Raw genomic sequence first — 16,560 nt, 5'->3', positions numbered from 1 at the left:
ATTATTATTATTCAAATTACATTAGGTATGCATAGCATAGTTTTACTTTCATTCAATTCAATAAGTCTTCTGAATATAGATGATGACTAATAGTTTTAATGTTGTTTTAATTAGTTCAATTATTAAAGGAAACCATTTGGGTTTATTTTCAAACTAGCTGATGCCCGCGACTTCGTTCGCGTGGAATTAGGTTTTTAAAATTCCCGTGGGAACTCTTTGATTTTCCGGGATAAAAAGTAGCCTATGTCACTCTCCAGGCTTTTAACTATACCCATGCAAAAAATCACGTCGATTCGTTGTTCCGTTGCGACGTGATGGAAGGACAAACAAACACACTTTCGCATTTATAATAAGGGTATTGATTTTTCATTATTTCCAATATGTACTATTACAATACTCCAAAAACCTTAAAGCGACATAAAATACTTCTAAAACATCAAAGCCTGTTGGAAGGACATTGTAATTTTAATATAATATTATTTTCTTTTAGACTACATGAAATGGCAAAAATATGCATGCTTAAAAGCCTAGTTAAAAAGATTGTGCCATAAATAACGACCAATGAGGCGCCAAAATACCTAGATAGATATTAAGTGCAATAGGTTAGAAAGGAAAAAACTACTTTCCTCATCCTCCTACTTACTATAATTGCCGAAATAACGGCACAATAAGTAAATAAATCCGATGAAACCATAAGATCACAAGTAACGGGTCTAAATTGAGTGGGACCACAGTTTGAGAGTGCTACACCCACACTGGGTTGATATAATTGTACAGTATGGAATTATTCGTAATAATGGACAAAGGAAATAATGTCTCACTGAATTTCTATAATTTATAAGCCTGTGATTAGATCGTATGGGGGCCGTTGCATTGGTAGAAAGCAGGGCAGTAGAGCTTACTCGTTTAAACACTACTTAAACTTAACCTAAATTGACAATACATTATTACTCAGAAACTATTGTCTCTGTATAGGACTTACCACGTCACAAGCTGCGATTTTTGTAAGTATTTCGTATACAACTTCTAGAGTGGGTTCTAATACTGTTTTCACCATTAGTGTTCTTGGAAATTTCTGCTAATAGAAAGGAAATCGAAATAATTAAGGAAGAGAGAGAAGAAAATGAGAGAATAGCTGATGATAGGGAAGAGGAGAGAAAAAAGGCAGAGCGAAAAACTTTGGTTTTTTTAACTGACCCTAATTTTAATCAAAGTTTTATTGGTACATTTCGACTGATTCTTAATTTAAACCAAGCAACTGTAAGCAAGAAGTTACAGAAACTTTTTTTTTTAAACCTTTATTTGAACTTTATTTGAAAACCCAATGAAACTATCTTAAAACATACCTGAGACATACATAGAGTAAGGATGATGTGTTATTACTTATTACTCTCCTTATACTGAGCTCGAGATAACTCCAATGTTAAACTGGTGTAATAAATAAGGAAATAAAAATCAAAACAAAAGAAATATTCATTCCCTAACGATGATGAATAAAGCTTGAGCATATTCTTAAAAATAGTCCCTGAGTCAGCGGTAAAACTTGGTAAAGCTCTGCTTACTAACCGAAGTTCTTTTTTACTTTTTTGTCGTGTTTTACATTTCAGTTTTGTGTTCTATAACAAGATCTTCCTTCAACGGAGCTGTCTTAGCGCAAACGAATGGATGGTCTTGTTTACATTGGCTGTCGGATTTGTTTAGGACGAATGCAGACAGAAAATACAACCGGATAAATCCGGTTTTGAGAAGTTTTTCAATGCATCATGTTCAAGTTTAAAATTCTACCCTCTCGACTATTCAGCCCCCCGATTGTGTAAGAAAAACGTATTCGTCGTTATCGTAATCGTCAAAAATTCTGCCCTTTCATTGGTCGATTCGCTGTTTACATTTTTTCACAGCCAATCAAAGGGCAGAATTTGTTGACGATTACGATAACGATGAATACGTTTTTCTTGTCAGAATTGGGGGGCTGATCATAAACTCAGTAATCGTTCTACACTTGCCTGTGAATACCAGGGAAATGAATGAAAACAGGAATGTCTAGGAAAGGTTTAGTACAATTTGGAAAATAAATTATGTAGTTTTCAACTACACTTTGAAATAAGTAACAAGAAGTTGAGTTTTTATTCAGGATTCAACGGAAGATTTGTGAAAAATTGTAACTTATTTTTTGTGTTTTATATACTTAAATAGAATAGTATTGTAAAAGTCGTTTTATCTTTAACATAACTAGAGTATCTGATATGACAGAATTTGTAGAGCAGTCTACTTTTTTCTTTTTATTTTGCTGTTTTAACAACATTGTACAGCACGCGGCAGAAAATAATGTACATCGTCGTTTAGGATGAGATTTCGGCTTTGTAGAGCGTTGTCTCTGTCACTCATACCTATGTGCCTCGGTCTCAACGACAGAGATAATGCTCTACAAAACCGCTATCTCTTTAGAAAGGTCGAAGTACATTATATTCTGCAGCGTACTGTAATTACTGTTGCTGATGCTGTATATTTCTGTACTTTGTAGTGTTGGTTAGATAATAGGAGTATAAGGGCGTAAGTCTTCGTAGGCGTCTTGCTATTTTGGTCGGCGCAGGATATTATTGTTTGGCCGACACTCGTCTATTTATAGACGAACACCCGAATAAGCAGTACGTTCAAATGAAGAAATTGTACAGGAACAGTGAAAATAAAATTAATATTACCTAACACTGCCACTGGAACAGAGATGGGTTTCTCTAGTGGTATGAATGAATGAATAAAATATGCTTTACATATGCGTACAACATTACAAAAAAAGACAAAAGTAAAACAATAAACAAGACAAATAAAAGTAAAATGGTAGGATGATAATAGATGATAAATAACTACCACACACTATAGTTACTTCCCAAAGCAGACATAATATTCTGGATAGAGAGAGATAGTTTTTTTTAAATAAAAATGGCGAGCAAACGTGCAGGCTGGTCACCTTATATGTTAAGTGATTACAGCCGCCCATGAACATTTGCAGTACCAGAGGAACCACCAATGCCTTGCCGCCCTTGAATAACCCCATGTTGTAATCTAATGGGAACACCGCCGAAGCGAGTTAGACTTAGAGTTAAAATAAAAAGAGAACGACTTTTGTCTCTGCCTTAAATCCGTCTCGATTTAACTCTTAGTTTAGTCTAAGTCAAGTTAAATTACGCTCAATAGATCTCACGTTCGACTCGACTTGAAGAAAGAAGATGGCGAGAAGTAAGAAAAGAAGGCGAAGGACCGTGTAAGTATGTCGTGTGACGTGTTTGATGATAGAGAAGAACTGTTCGCATCACATCCGCGTCAAATCTTCACACAAGTACGCGTTGCCACATCAAATCAGTGTCAAGTACCAGGGACTTATGAATCGAGTTGGTTATTGAGTCATGAATTGTGATGACAGCGCGGTACTCTTTGTAAAGCAGTATAAACAGAACACATGGCTTCGAGTGGAATGTATTTACGACATTCCCGCTTTTATAGGCTCTAAAAGTGATACTTTTGTAAATTGCGCTAAATAGTTTGATACTTTTTGTGCGCTAAATTGTACGCTGTTATAAATTAGGCTCTAAGTAATACTTTTGTAAATTGCGCTAAAGAAGGCTCTACTTTAATACTTTTTGTGCGCTAAATTGTACGCTGAATTGTACGCTGTTATAAATTGCAGAGAATTTGAATATATATTCAAATACCTGTTGAGCTATCCATAAAATATTCTCACGCATTTTGTTTTGAAGGAATACGTCATATTCATAATATCACAGGAATGAGATATGGGTGCCTTATGGGCTTTGTCCAGTTCAACAGCAGTACATACCAAATAGACTACTTTGTAAAACAGGGATTCCTAATTCTTTCTTCTTTCCTTCTACTATTTTCACAGGGTTTTATCGTTAACTAAATTACTTGTTTTGATTTCTAAGAGCCTCTCGAGATCATCACAGGAAAATGTTATCAAAAAAATCACGTCACCGTCATGTGCCATCATCGTGATCAACCCATCGCCGGCTCACTACAGAGCGCGGGTCTCCTCTCAGGTGAGAAGGGTTTTGGCCATAGTCTACCACGCTTGCCAAGTGCGGACATCATGTGCAATATATGACGTTTAAACTATTGAGTTGACTTTATGGTTATTTGAAAAAAATTACAAGCTACATAACCTTACAAAGATTTCATGTTAATTACAAAAATTGCTCGATACAGAAGCATATTACTTACAGTACGTGACAGAAAGTAATGTGCATCGACCGTTAGAAGGAAATAGCAGATTTGTAGAGCATTGTTTCTGTCGTTGAGACCGACAAAACGTCATATAGGTATGAGTGACAGAGACAACGCTCTACAAAGCCGAAATGTCATTCTAAAGGCCAATGTACATTACTGTCTGCCGCGTGCTGTACCTACTATAGTAATTAGCAAAAAGAGAAATAAATAAAATCTTGCATTATACTACTGTCGAGTGTTATAATAAAGTTGAACAGAACGATAACACTTTATTGTTTTGTAATTACCGAGGTAATGAGGTTTATCTTTATCTTTATCTTTATAACCGCAGCGTGAGTACAGACGTGAAGAACCTGCGCGTGCAATGTTTACGACATTCTATACGAGAGAAAGAAAACAGATAATTATGAAGACGTTTTTAATATGCACATGATAGAATCTAGTTCAATGTCCTAATCTATTGTACAGCCTATTTTACTAGGTCCATAATAGAAGGGTGAAAGAAAAGGTTCCTTTGCTCGATCTTATAGCAAGCTGTTTGAAGTGAGAAAAATATAAAATATCTAAAATGCAGTGGCTGTGGAGATTCATATAAAGGAAGAATAGGTACAGGTTGGAAACAATATTCGCAAAAGATTTTTTCACAATATGAAAAATATTGAAAAACTTGAAAGTGGTATCGCAACCACGTTACCTGTTAAAAACAACTTCTATGCTTCAGTAACATCAGGAGCCAAAGTACGACAGCCGTAGTTTTCTCTGGCACAGGAGATGATCATGTACAAAGGGAGTCACTAAACATGAATGGCCTGCCTCCCCGTTAAAAAAGTTGTTGTATAATAAAATGTAATCAAACTCACAATACATGTAACGTACTACAAATCGAATTAAAACACATGCAAAAAAACATACTATGAAGATGAGAGACTCGAAGCATAGTCATATCTAGTGCGATAAAAAAAGTTAAGATGGTGTCCTGGTAGAAAGGTAATAAATATGCATGGGATAACGATGGACATTGCCTGGTTAAAAAAAAGGTATAAAAAAGACATAGAACATGAACAAAGTAGGCACTACGAATGGAAACTAAAAAACTTGCAACAACCAAAAACAAAGCTATCTCGCAAAACGACTGTGGACGCCTATCAATTGCGGTTCTTAGCCATAGCTTACGAACGCGTCCCATAGTATTTTTCACGCTTTAACCTTGTGTTTTGTTTATTTATTTTAAATAGTTGTAATACCTAGCTGTAAATTATTAACTATTCATAATTATCTTATGTTTGGGAAGGCACTGGCCAGAAGACACGGGATTCTATTTAGGGTGTCAGGATTCCAGAGAGTGGAGTACTGTACTGAAACATTAGAGACTCGAAGCATGCAATACTAGTGCGATAAAAAGCTAAGATGGTAGAAAAGTAACAAAGATGCATGGGATGATGATGGCCATTGCCAGGTTACGATGATAGAAGTCAGTATATTTAGTCAGTATATATTTAAAGAGTTAAACACCTTTGTTCAGATTTACGCTGGTATCAGCGTATAACCAGAATAAATTGATCGGCCAATGGGATTAGTCAGGCTCATTTAAACAATACAATACGGAATCAAACAATATAACGACTTTCTATAGATTTCGATGACACTAATAAAAACAAAAGTACCAGTGCGTTTGTAGTTTCTACTCACCGATAACGTATTTGGCGTGAAATCGACATAGTGCTCCCATAACACACATCTAAACACAATTATTGTTGTCACTCGATCTAATTATTTCGATTTCCGGTCATTCGTCATTTTAAGCGTCCCATTGTAACAGAATTTCTATGGAACATGTGCTAAATATACTGTACAAAAAACGAATGGAACAAGCAACGAATGCAGTTCAGAAAAAAAACTGTGAACGGAATTATGATGATTAAAATCAAAACTGTGTGGGCTTTGTTCTCTAATTTGAAATAAGCATTATGGTTTAATTTGGGAACAACAATGAGTGTACCTAACTACCTACTGAGTACTGAGTCAATACTCAAGAGTAAATAGAAGAAACCCGTCGTGCGAAAGAAGCTGAATTTTTCAAGTACATTTTTAATCAGTGCCAAACGATCACATCGTGAAATGTACACAGTTTTGAATAGTTGGAAAACGTTTACACACAAGTGTAGCTATCTCTTTTTTATCCATTGATTAGAAAAGAACACACATATGCTTTGTTAATGAAAAATGACACAGGGTGTTTACTGAAACGAGTGTTCCTTCGCGTAGCGCGCATCGCAGCGCGCGTCTGACTGCGTGGGTTACTCGGAGATCGCATTTGAGTTTATTATGGTCTTATATTTATAGACTTGGTTGAAATTTCGTTGGTCGATGATTTAGTCATAAAATGCAAGTGGTTCCGATAGGTTGAACGCCCCATACATGAAATTCAATCAATGAATGCTTTAACGATGCGCGTGCGTCTATTACATCAAAGGTTATACGAAGTCAGTCCATTTTCTTTTGTTTTAATTTTTAGCTTCGGTTTTGTATCAGTAATTAGAGCAATCAAAGTTACTAATGGTAAAATTCATCATGATCAATCCATCGCCGGCCCATTACTGGGCACTGCTCTCAGAATGAGATGGGATCAGGTCACAGTCCGCCATTCTGGTCAAGTGCGGTTTCGCAGACTTCACTCACCTTTGAAAACATTATGGAGAACTCTCAGACATCTCACGATGTTTACCTTCTCCGTTAAGGCAAGTTAATTGCTTAAAAACGTAGTTATATAACACGTAAAAGTTCGAAGTGCGTGCCCGGGATCGAGCCACCGGCCGACCGAATAGAAGGCGGACGTCTTAGCCACTAGACCATTACGGCACGGGTGGTAAAATTAGTACTTACCTACTTACTTTATGTTCAACCGTCTCCCATTACCCATACATCTATATATATATGAAATTCAAAGTCCTGACTGACTGACTTATATTATATTATCAACGCACAGCCTAAACAGCTGGTTCTAGATACATGAAATTTTGAGAGTATGTTCTTTGTAAAGAGTAGGTATCCACTAAGAAAGGAAATTCCACCCCTAAGTGGGTTAAATGGGGGCATGGATGTTTGTATGAAAGTCTGTCATTTTTGAAGTTATTTGCATGAAAATTGGTATTTGGGTTTTCGGTCACAAATGAAGAAATACGTGTTTCAGGATTATTGGAAATTCAACCCGCACCTCGATTTTCTAAATTCGAGGCGAATAAACACGAGCGAGGCCGTGGCGGGTCAGCTAGTACAATATAACTCTGCTAAAAACTTCATTGAAATTCATTAAAGTTTTTTGTAAGCGAATATGCATAGAACACGACTAAATTTGCAACTTATTTGTTTCATATCTACAACTCATATTTGGAAAAATTTACATCTGTAACAAAGTGATGGTGGCGATAATTATGATTTATACTAAGATTAAAGAGTATGAATAATTTGCATAGATTTGTGATCAGCATCTTGAAATAAGAAAGCAAATGTACAACAGATCTAATCTCCTCGCACAGTTGCATAGCTCGTAGCTCACACTAGGTATGTGTGTCAGCTGTGTCAACGGACGGACTCACGTCTAGACGGGTTAATTTTATATCGCACAGCTCATTTAATGCCAAACTACGTATCAACTTACTAGTCACGGATTACCCAAAAATAACATGTAATTTTTGAAACAAACCACGTTTATTGCTACAGAAACAAACTAGAACAAAGATTTTCTAATAGGGTCCGTTTAGGGTCTTTATAAATGCGGAAAGTGGTATAATGAAGTCTTAAAACTCCTTTTATTATGTGAATAATCGCAAGGGGTAACTACCCTCAGCATTGAGGAATACGATGCAGGGAAAGAGAGGGTCTTTATTATAAACTAGCTGATCCCCGCGGCTTCGCCCGCGTAGATTTAGGTTTTTAAAGATCCCGTATAGCCTATGTCACTCAGGAATAATGTAGCTTTCTACTGGTGAAAGAATTTTTAAAATCGGTTCAGTAGTTCTAAAGATTACCCCCTACAAACAAACTTAACGACATTACCTCTTTATATAATACAACGGGCCGTGCAGCAGAAATCGTAATATTTTAATTTCGCCATAACTTCAAAACCAAACGTCCAATTTTAATCATTCAAAGACCAAATATTATCTCCATAAACTGTTCTTAGTGATGAAATCATTTATTTTGATAAGGATTAATAGCATGAGTAAAATAAACGCGTTTAAATGTAGTCCAAAAAAAATTCAAGATTTTTAAATAAAAAAATGGTTGCTGTGCCTCACTCGACATAGATGGGTATAGTGTGTCGCGGACTTTTTTGTAGATATTTATAAGATCTACAATTAATTAGAACATTTTATGGTTCTATCTTTTATAGTTTAGGCAGCGTACGCAAAATAAGTAACTTTTCTGGTTGATTTTTTACACCTTGTGTCCGAAAAACCCAAATATCTTACGGAACCCTATTTTTTTCCAAAATAAAATATAGCCTATGTTACTCGTGGATAATGTAGCTTTCGAATGGTGAAAGAATTTTTAAAATCGGTCCAGTAGTTTTTGAGCCTATTCAGTACAAACAAACAAACAAACAAACAAACAAACAAACAAACAAAGTTTTCCTCTTTATAATATTAGTGTAGATGTTTTAAAATAATACATGGTGGTTAAAGAATTGGGTTTACCCTAAAGATAATGTCATTCTTGAGTTAGGGCCCTATTCGCTATGAAATTCAAGTCGTATCATAAGGCCAATTTATAATTAAAAATTCTACATGACAAAATTGATATCAAAATGCATTTAGCTCATTGTTTCAATATCATACAGGGTCCAGTTTATTTTTGTAGGTAAAGTTTAAACCTTCCATTTTGTGGAAAGTAAACGTCAAATGATTCATCAATACACAAAAAAAAAACCGGCCAAGTGCGAGTCAGGCTCACGCAATGAGGGTTCCGTACTACAGTCGTATTTTTTGACATTTTGCACAATAATTCAAAAAGTATGATGCATAAAAATAAATAAAATCTGTTTTAGAATGTACAGGTGAAGACCTTTCATATGATACCCCACTTGATATAGTCACTCACTTCGAAAGTTGAAAATACTAATTATTAGTTCTTGACCACAATTTAATTTTTTTTGTGTGATCTAACCCTAAATTCACGGTTTTCAGATTTTTCCCCAAATGTCAGCTATAAGATCTACCTACCTGCCAAATTTCGTGATTCTAGGTCAACGGGAAGTACCCTGTAGGTTTCTTGACAGACAGACAGACAGACAACAAAGTGATCCTATAAGTGTTCCGTTTTTCCTTTTGAGGTACGGAACCCTAAAAATATGTAGGATTTTGAAACACTTACTGTAACCGTAATAAGATAGGTATTCCGCTGTTCTAAAGTTAAGAACTACCACCATTTTGTAACACTAGACCTTTAATAAGTTTACACGTCCATGCACTAGACAGAAAAAAATCTTGCCTTTTGGACTATTTTATAAAGTTAAAGGAGTTGATCACAACTTAAACACAGTTATGATGTCCTCGTCAGATTTCACAACATAAAATTACAGATACGAAGAGTATAACAAAACTTAGTAGCTATTGGCTAGTAAAAAAGCGATTCACAGGATATTATAAGTGCACAGTTACAAAATGCACATGCACATCTATTACACTGACTGTGGCCTTAGTAACACTGGCATGAGTGGTTAAACTTATACTGTAGGTATTTATAAACGTCTCTACTTAAAGAAAACAAGATAATAGAAGACACTAATGAGGCAATCGCAAATAAACAAGATAACTATTTAAACAAAAGGACATAATATTAACTTAATTAATTGTTAAATTATTAACAGTAACTCCGTCATAATTTTGGCGTCAGAAGAAAAATAGCGTCACTAATGAACCGATCGCAAATAAATAAGACAATTAAGCTTATAGATTCAAAGTCCGTTGGTAACCGGACGAAATCCATACTAATATTATAAATGCGAAAGTGTGTCTGTCTGTCTGTCTGTCTGCTAACCTTTCACGGCCCATCCGTTCAACCGATTTTGATGAAATTTAGTACAGAGATAGCTTGCATCCCGGGGAAGGACATAGGTATTTTTATCCCGGGAAATCAAAGAGTTCCCACGGGATTTTTGAAAACCTAAATCCACGCGGACGAAGTCGCGGGCATCATCTAGTAATAAAATATAAAGGTTATTTAGACACACATTTCCTGAAAATCCTAGATGACATGATATGAAGCTACAATATCAATTGCCATCATCAAATCCATTAAAACACTTTCTGACCAACAGAGTTGTTCACATAATATGGAATAAATTGCCTAAGGATGTGGTTATGTCAAATTCTGTTAACCAGTTCAAGAATAGATTAGACAAAGATTTGAAAAACTCGAAGCACTTCTGATATAGACGCATCAGCGAAAGCTGCTTAGTCTATTAAACATCATGATCAACCCATCGCCGGCTCACTACAGAGCACGGGTCTCCTCTCAGAGTGAGAAGGGTTTTGGCCATAGTCTACCACGCTGGCCATGTGCGGATTGGTAGACTTCACACACCTTTGAGAACTTTATGGAGAACTCTAAGGCATGCAGGTTTCCTCACGATGTTTTCCTTCACCGTTAAAGCGAGTGATATTTAATTTCTTAAACGCACATAACTCCGAAAAGTTAGAGGTGCGTGCCCGGGATCGAAACCCGACCTCCGACTAGAAGGCGGACGCCCTAACCACTAGGCTATCACAGCTATTAAATACACTTAATAATAATAATCCTTAAAACTTACCGATAACAGCAGTAGTAAAATACAACATTATATCCAATATTATAATAACCCATTCGAAATTAAAATTTGAAAAATACACAAGTCCTTGTCGTCAAATGGGACAGGCAAATGAGACGCAGTTATGTACGCAGCAGAAAAGAAATCTAGATACAAGATACCGACTATCGATCTGTGATAAATCAGTAAGGTTACAAATCATGTAAAGAATACAAGCATATTATTTCGTGTTGAAAAAAATTGGGACAAAAATAACATTGCTAAAAATAAAGTGCTCGTTAAAGATAAGCCAAATAAATACACACTAGTTGAAATGACAGATTTAACTCAGGGTCAAGCATCGATGATTATTATATCTAAGAGCTGGCAAACAAAACGGGTGTTGTACGTAATGAAATTTTTCAGAAGCAGCAAAAAACTGTATTTTGTGTTTTGAATTCAGTGGATTAATTTTTTTAAAGTATTTTGTTCAGAACTGTAATTATACTGTGTATCTTGATAGCTCCTCTACTTATCATTTAACAAATTATTGTTCTTATTTCATACGTATCAGTCAAGCGAAGAATTAAAGTGAGATTTGCCATTTTTATATCACCAACTAATAGTGGTAAATCAAATCTTTACCTTTTTTCATCTACTTCTTTCTTCCTTTATTTACTTCATCCTTTAAGTACAAAATCATCAACACAGTATCAATATGCGTCATTGCAAAAAACGATGTGACTGATTGTAACGATAGATTTGCCTTATTGCCGTCGTATAACTATTATTAGAGCACAACTCAGACGGTGTCATTTACAAGATTTATGTAATGACCTGTGAATGTACTCAACACTGGTAGACGCGTTGGTGGTGCCGAATATAACCAGGGTATCTTTCAATGAGTTACTCACATTTTTGCTAATAAAAGACTTCCGCTTGGCTACGATCTAACCAGAGTCTACGATGGAACGAGTCAATTTAGTATAGCAAGATATATAACTGTTCATAAATTATATACAAAAAACAAAGAGATATATCTAACAATTTATCTGTTCAGGCTAAAACGATCGTGTTGTTTATTTTGTACTATTGTGCTTGTTTTTCAGTACCTACATGGACGCTCTATTTTACCTAAACACAAACAGTCAAGTTAACTACTTAAAGCGCACTTAGATAGATAGAAACACTTTTTTGCAACCAACATGAAATAACCAAGACAAAATAAAGAAACTAAAAACTTAAAACAACTGTATGCAAAGGCGGGCTTATTGCCTTTAGGCAACCTTTCAACCTTTAGGTAAACACTTCAAGTCAATAATAAAGCTATTCTAGTGTGTGAAACTCTGATGTGATGATTGCAATTCTCTCTGCCAATACCATAACCGTAACGAATAAATCTGCTAATAACTACAATAACAGCTAATTTCAATAATCATAATATTATAATAAGTAAAATAACTTATCTCTGCCATTATGGAAGTATCGACAGAGGGTGAAAACTGAAAATCGAATAAAATAAAATAAGAATAAAATAAAAAATGCGCGCTTAAAAAGGACATCAGACATGAACCAACGTACATTTAAAAGTTGGTCAAACTTTAAAGTGAATCGAGGGCATTATGTTACCTCCGCAGTTCGTACCTGAGGGGAATGCAATTAGATTTCGCCAGAGTAAAGCAGTCACTGGCTAAAACATGGTGATGTATGGATTTGGGAGGTGAAAAGATCGTAGCAGTGTTAGTTTCACGATTGACCGGTTTTTTGTGTTGCGAATAAGCTAATCACATCCGGAGAAGATAAATTGTTCAGATTATAGAGTGATGTCTGTAATGAATCAAGAGAACAGTCACAAAACAAGGATCTGTATGACACTGTTAGGTTATTTTTCCTTTACAATAATAGTGCTATCCTCAGAGTTTCTCTACATGGTCAAATCAGAAATGAGGAGATCCGTAGGAACGCTAGAATAACCGACATAGCTCAACGGGTTGCAAAGCTGAAAGTGCCAATGGACAGGGTTATGTACCCTTTTTCGGAAAACCGATAGACGTTGGGGTCTCAGGGTGTTGGAATGGCGACCTCGCACCGGAAGGCGCAGCGTTGGAAGACCCCCCACTACGTGGACGTACGACATCAGACGAGTCGCAGGGTGCCACTAGATTCAGGCGGCGCAAGACCGTAGCGTGTGGAAGTCCCTCCAAGAGACCTATGTCTAGCAGTGGACGTATATCGGGTGATGATGATGATGATGGTGAATAGTGCTTTAAAACCACTTTTTAAAATATTAAACAAAATCTACAGTCTAGTTGGATTTATAGAAAAAGGAATTAGTTTAGTCCTGTTAAAATAAAGTTAGTCCTGTTTAGGCTTGTTTTTAAAAACTCTGCCACTGTAAAAGGGAGTTTTATATCTCCTGATCGTAACAAAGCCTTTGTTTATTATTAAAATGGAAACTGAGCATTAAAAATGTATGTCACGGAATTTTTACTGACAAGCAGGAAGTTCGTAAGATTAGTTTAAACATGAGCATTTTTGTTGTTCGTTAATCGTTTTATTCGTATACTCTGAGATATGCATATTGCATACAAATGACTTAAATTTTGTTGTATTCTTAGTTTTCATAACAATCATTTTTCGGTCTGTTAGATAGAAATTCTGCGATCTATTTTTTAACTAACTCCCCGAGGAGCTAGAAGTTCATAACGATTGATGCAATATTAAGTTGCTTTCTTGTTTATATAAACCAAATAGCGGCACACGAGAGGCTGTCAATACGCAGTTACTTCCCGAGTATAATTTACATTTCTGACATACCCGCCTGTCTGCCTATCCGATGCCCCGCACGTACCGTGTGCCGTGAGCCCCCGGCATTGTTAGAAAAACATAATTCTCCTCACACACCGATGCATACCTTGAAGTTATTGACGCTAGATAGCAGCCGGCGCATGGTGCGAAATATATTATGAAATACGTGTACGTATTATGTTATTTATTTAATTTATATGTACATAATATTATATGTAACCTCAGCGATAATCTGGAATAGATAAGTTACATCATTGTGCATAGAAGTACAGACAACCCCTAATAAAACTGTTTGTGTTCGCAATCACAATTTTAAAGAAACACTAATTTTCTTTTTAAATCTATATATATAAAATTCAAAGTCCTGACTGACTGACTGACATAATATATATCAACGCACAGCCTAAACCACTGGTCCTAGAGACATGAAATTTTGAGGGTGTGTTCTTTGTAAAGAGAAGGTATCCACTAAGAAAGGATTTTTCGAAATTCCACCCCTAAGTGGGTTAAATAGGGGATGAAAGTTTGTATGAAAGTCTGTCATTTTTCAAGTTATTTGCATGAAAATTGGTATTTGGGGTTTCCGTCACTAATGAAGAAGTACGTGTTCCAGGATTTTTGGAAATTCATCCCCCACCTCGATTTTCTAAATTCCACCCGAGCGAAGCCGGGGCGGGTCTGCTAGTAGGTATATAAAAGGAAAAGGTGACTGACTGACTGATTGATTTATCAACGCACAGCTCAAACTACTGGACGGATCGGGCTGAAATTAGAGCATGCAGATAGCTATTATGACGTAGGCATCCGCTAAGAAAGGATTTTCGAAAACTCAACCAATAACGGGGTGAAATAGGGGTTGAAATTTGTGTAGTCCACGCGGATGAAGTCGCGAGCATAAGTTAGTCTACTATAATATTATCTATTCCACGATATAATGGCTGGGATCAACAAATACAATAATATGATAGTAACATGACGATAATAGGTATTCTATAGGAAGTCCATGGGAAGAGCGGTAAGCGTGTGACCGTGACGGGTAACAACCTGCTGCCTAGGGGGTTCTTGTGACCATTCGTTCGGTAACGCATCTAATAGTAGGTGGGTATCATTGATGGCACCAGCACAAAACGAGTAGGTAAGTAGTAAAGGTACCTAGTGTAAAGAGTGGGACATGTGGCCTTGTGGCGACGCATATCAATCAATTGCGATTGGTAAGCAACGTTGACCCAAGTCGGTAACTGGATGGGTGACCGACTTTGGAGGTCCGAATTTAGAAATTAGAATTTTCATTTCCTCTGTACCTTGGAGAGTACGTTAAACCGATGGTCCCTGTTATTATAACTAACATCTTATAATAACTGTACAGCGGATGCCTACGTCATAATAGCTATCTGTCAGCCCGCTCCGTCCGTAGTTTGAGCTGTGCGTTGATAGATCAGTCAGTCAGCTTTACCTTTTATATAGTCCTAACTCCTACATTAAATTTAATTTAGATGTGAGGTGTAGAAAAATAATAATAATTATCTGAGTTAAGCAAGAATTATTATCTTACTGACTAAAGTAAATACACGTAATAGTGTAAAAAAACTACATCAAGACTTTATGAAAACATGGTATAGCAAACAAAGATAACATAAAACAAATATTTTCCAAGTTAAAGGAAATACCACAACTATATTATATACGTCGATAGATACCTACCTATTTATGTCATGTATGTTAATGTTAAAACCCACTGTTAAATGATTTTTTATTGACTTATTATAAAGTTTATAAAATTGTATAAAATGTCCTTCTGACCGCATTCAATATCAGCGGATGCTTGCCTCAGAGGAGGGAAATAACTTGTTTCCTTCAGTGACGTCGTACGCACCTACGTTTCACTCCGACATCGGAACTCAGGAGATTTAGACTCTACAATGCATGGCCGTAGCTTATTTCATGGTTTAACGGGCCTATATACAAAACATGCTGTCGCGTTTGGACTATTCAAAGTACTAAACAGAAATATTTTGAGACACAAAAAATTGTGTAGCTAGTTCAAAAGGTGACCTATCTTTTTGGACTTTCTGATTTGACAAAAGTACCACAGTTATCCCGGGAAAAAATGTTAAACATTGCTAAAATCACGAAAAACCAACTAAAACGCCTTGTGTCGTTTGGACTATTATGACTTGCCTATTGCATTAAATACGAAACAAAAATCCTTTTTGCAAACTAAAGATATTGATTGACCCTGTGCGTATTTTTTTGTAGACTTGTGTCCTTTCATTATTTAATGTATATATAACGGGTACGTACCACGATCAATTTGAAGTTTTTTTGATATCTCAATTTTCAACCCAACTGCTGAATTGGGGATGGTTTTAAACTAAGCAAGTATGTTTAATCCAGTGATAGAATTATGCAAATAGTGACGTTGTGAGTGTATTTTGTCGGACAGCTCGTGAAGTTCCAGCGAAAAGAACAAGAAAGAGGGTAGTTCGCTACTGCCCTTGACAGCTCTAACTTCATCTCTCGCAGCACCGCAGTCCCGTCGTGACCACAACCCGTGCAATTGGGTTGAAATATCAATAAAAACTTCAAATTAATCGTGGTATGTTACCCGTTATCCACATTAAAATATGCTATTAAATATAAACATACCAGAAGTGAAGTTACTTATTAACCACAACACACAGCGGCTTATCGAGAGTTTTGCCTTTCATAATAACCTTACTGCAATA

At 36.1% G+C, this 16,560-nt stretch overlaps 1 protein-coding gene across 4 annotated transcripts in view; it reads right to left on the bottom strand.

Annotated features, from left to right (window-relative positions):
* The window catches only part of conu (Rho GTPase-activating protein conundrum), an 82,877-nt gene that overhangs the window by 27,935 nt on the left and 38,382 nt on the right, over nt 1-16,560 (bottom strand). Inside the window, exon 1 of one of the 4 annotated variants that reach the window (XM_069507287.1) lies at nt 9,613-9,731. The exons of 2 other annotated variants lie outside the window; for them this stretch is intronic. In XM_069507287.1, coding sequence (XP_069363388.1) covers nt 9,613-9,667 — 55 coding nt within the window. In that variant the 5' untranslated portion in view covers nt 9,668-9,731. Of the gene's footprint in view, nt 1-5,928; nt 6,521-9,612; nt 9,732-16,560 lie in introns of those variants that run through there. One more of the 4 variants, XM_034976937.2, reaches the window with a different exon arrangement.

The sequence above is a fragment of the Maniola hyperantus genome, chromosome 2 (genome assembly GCF_902806685.2).
Source record: "Maniola hyperantus chromosome 2, iAphHyp1.2, whole genome shotgun sequence".
NCBI lineage: Eukaryota > Metazoa > Arthropoda > Insecta > Lepidoptera > Nymphalidae > Maniola > Maniola hyperantus.
This window is presented reverse-complemented; position numbering and strand designations above follow the sequence as displayed.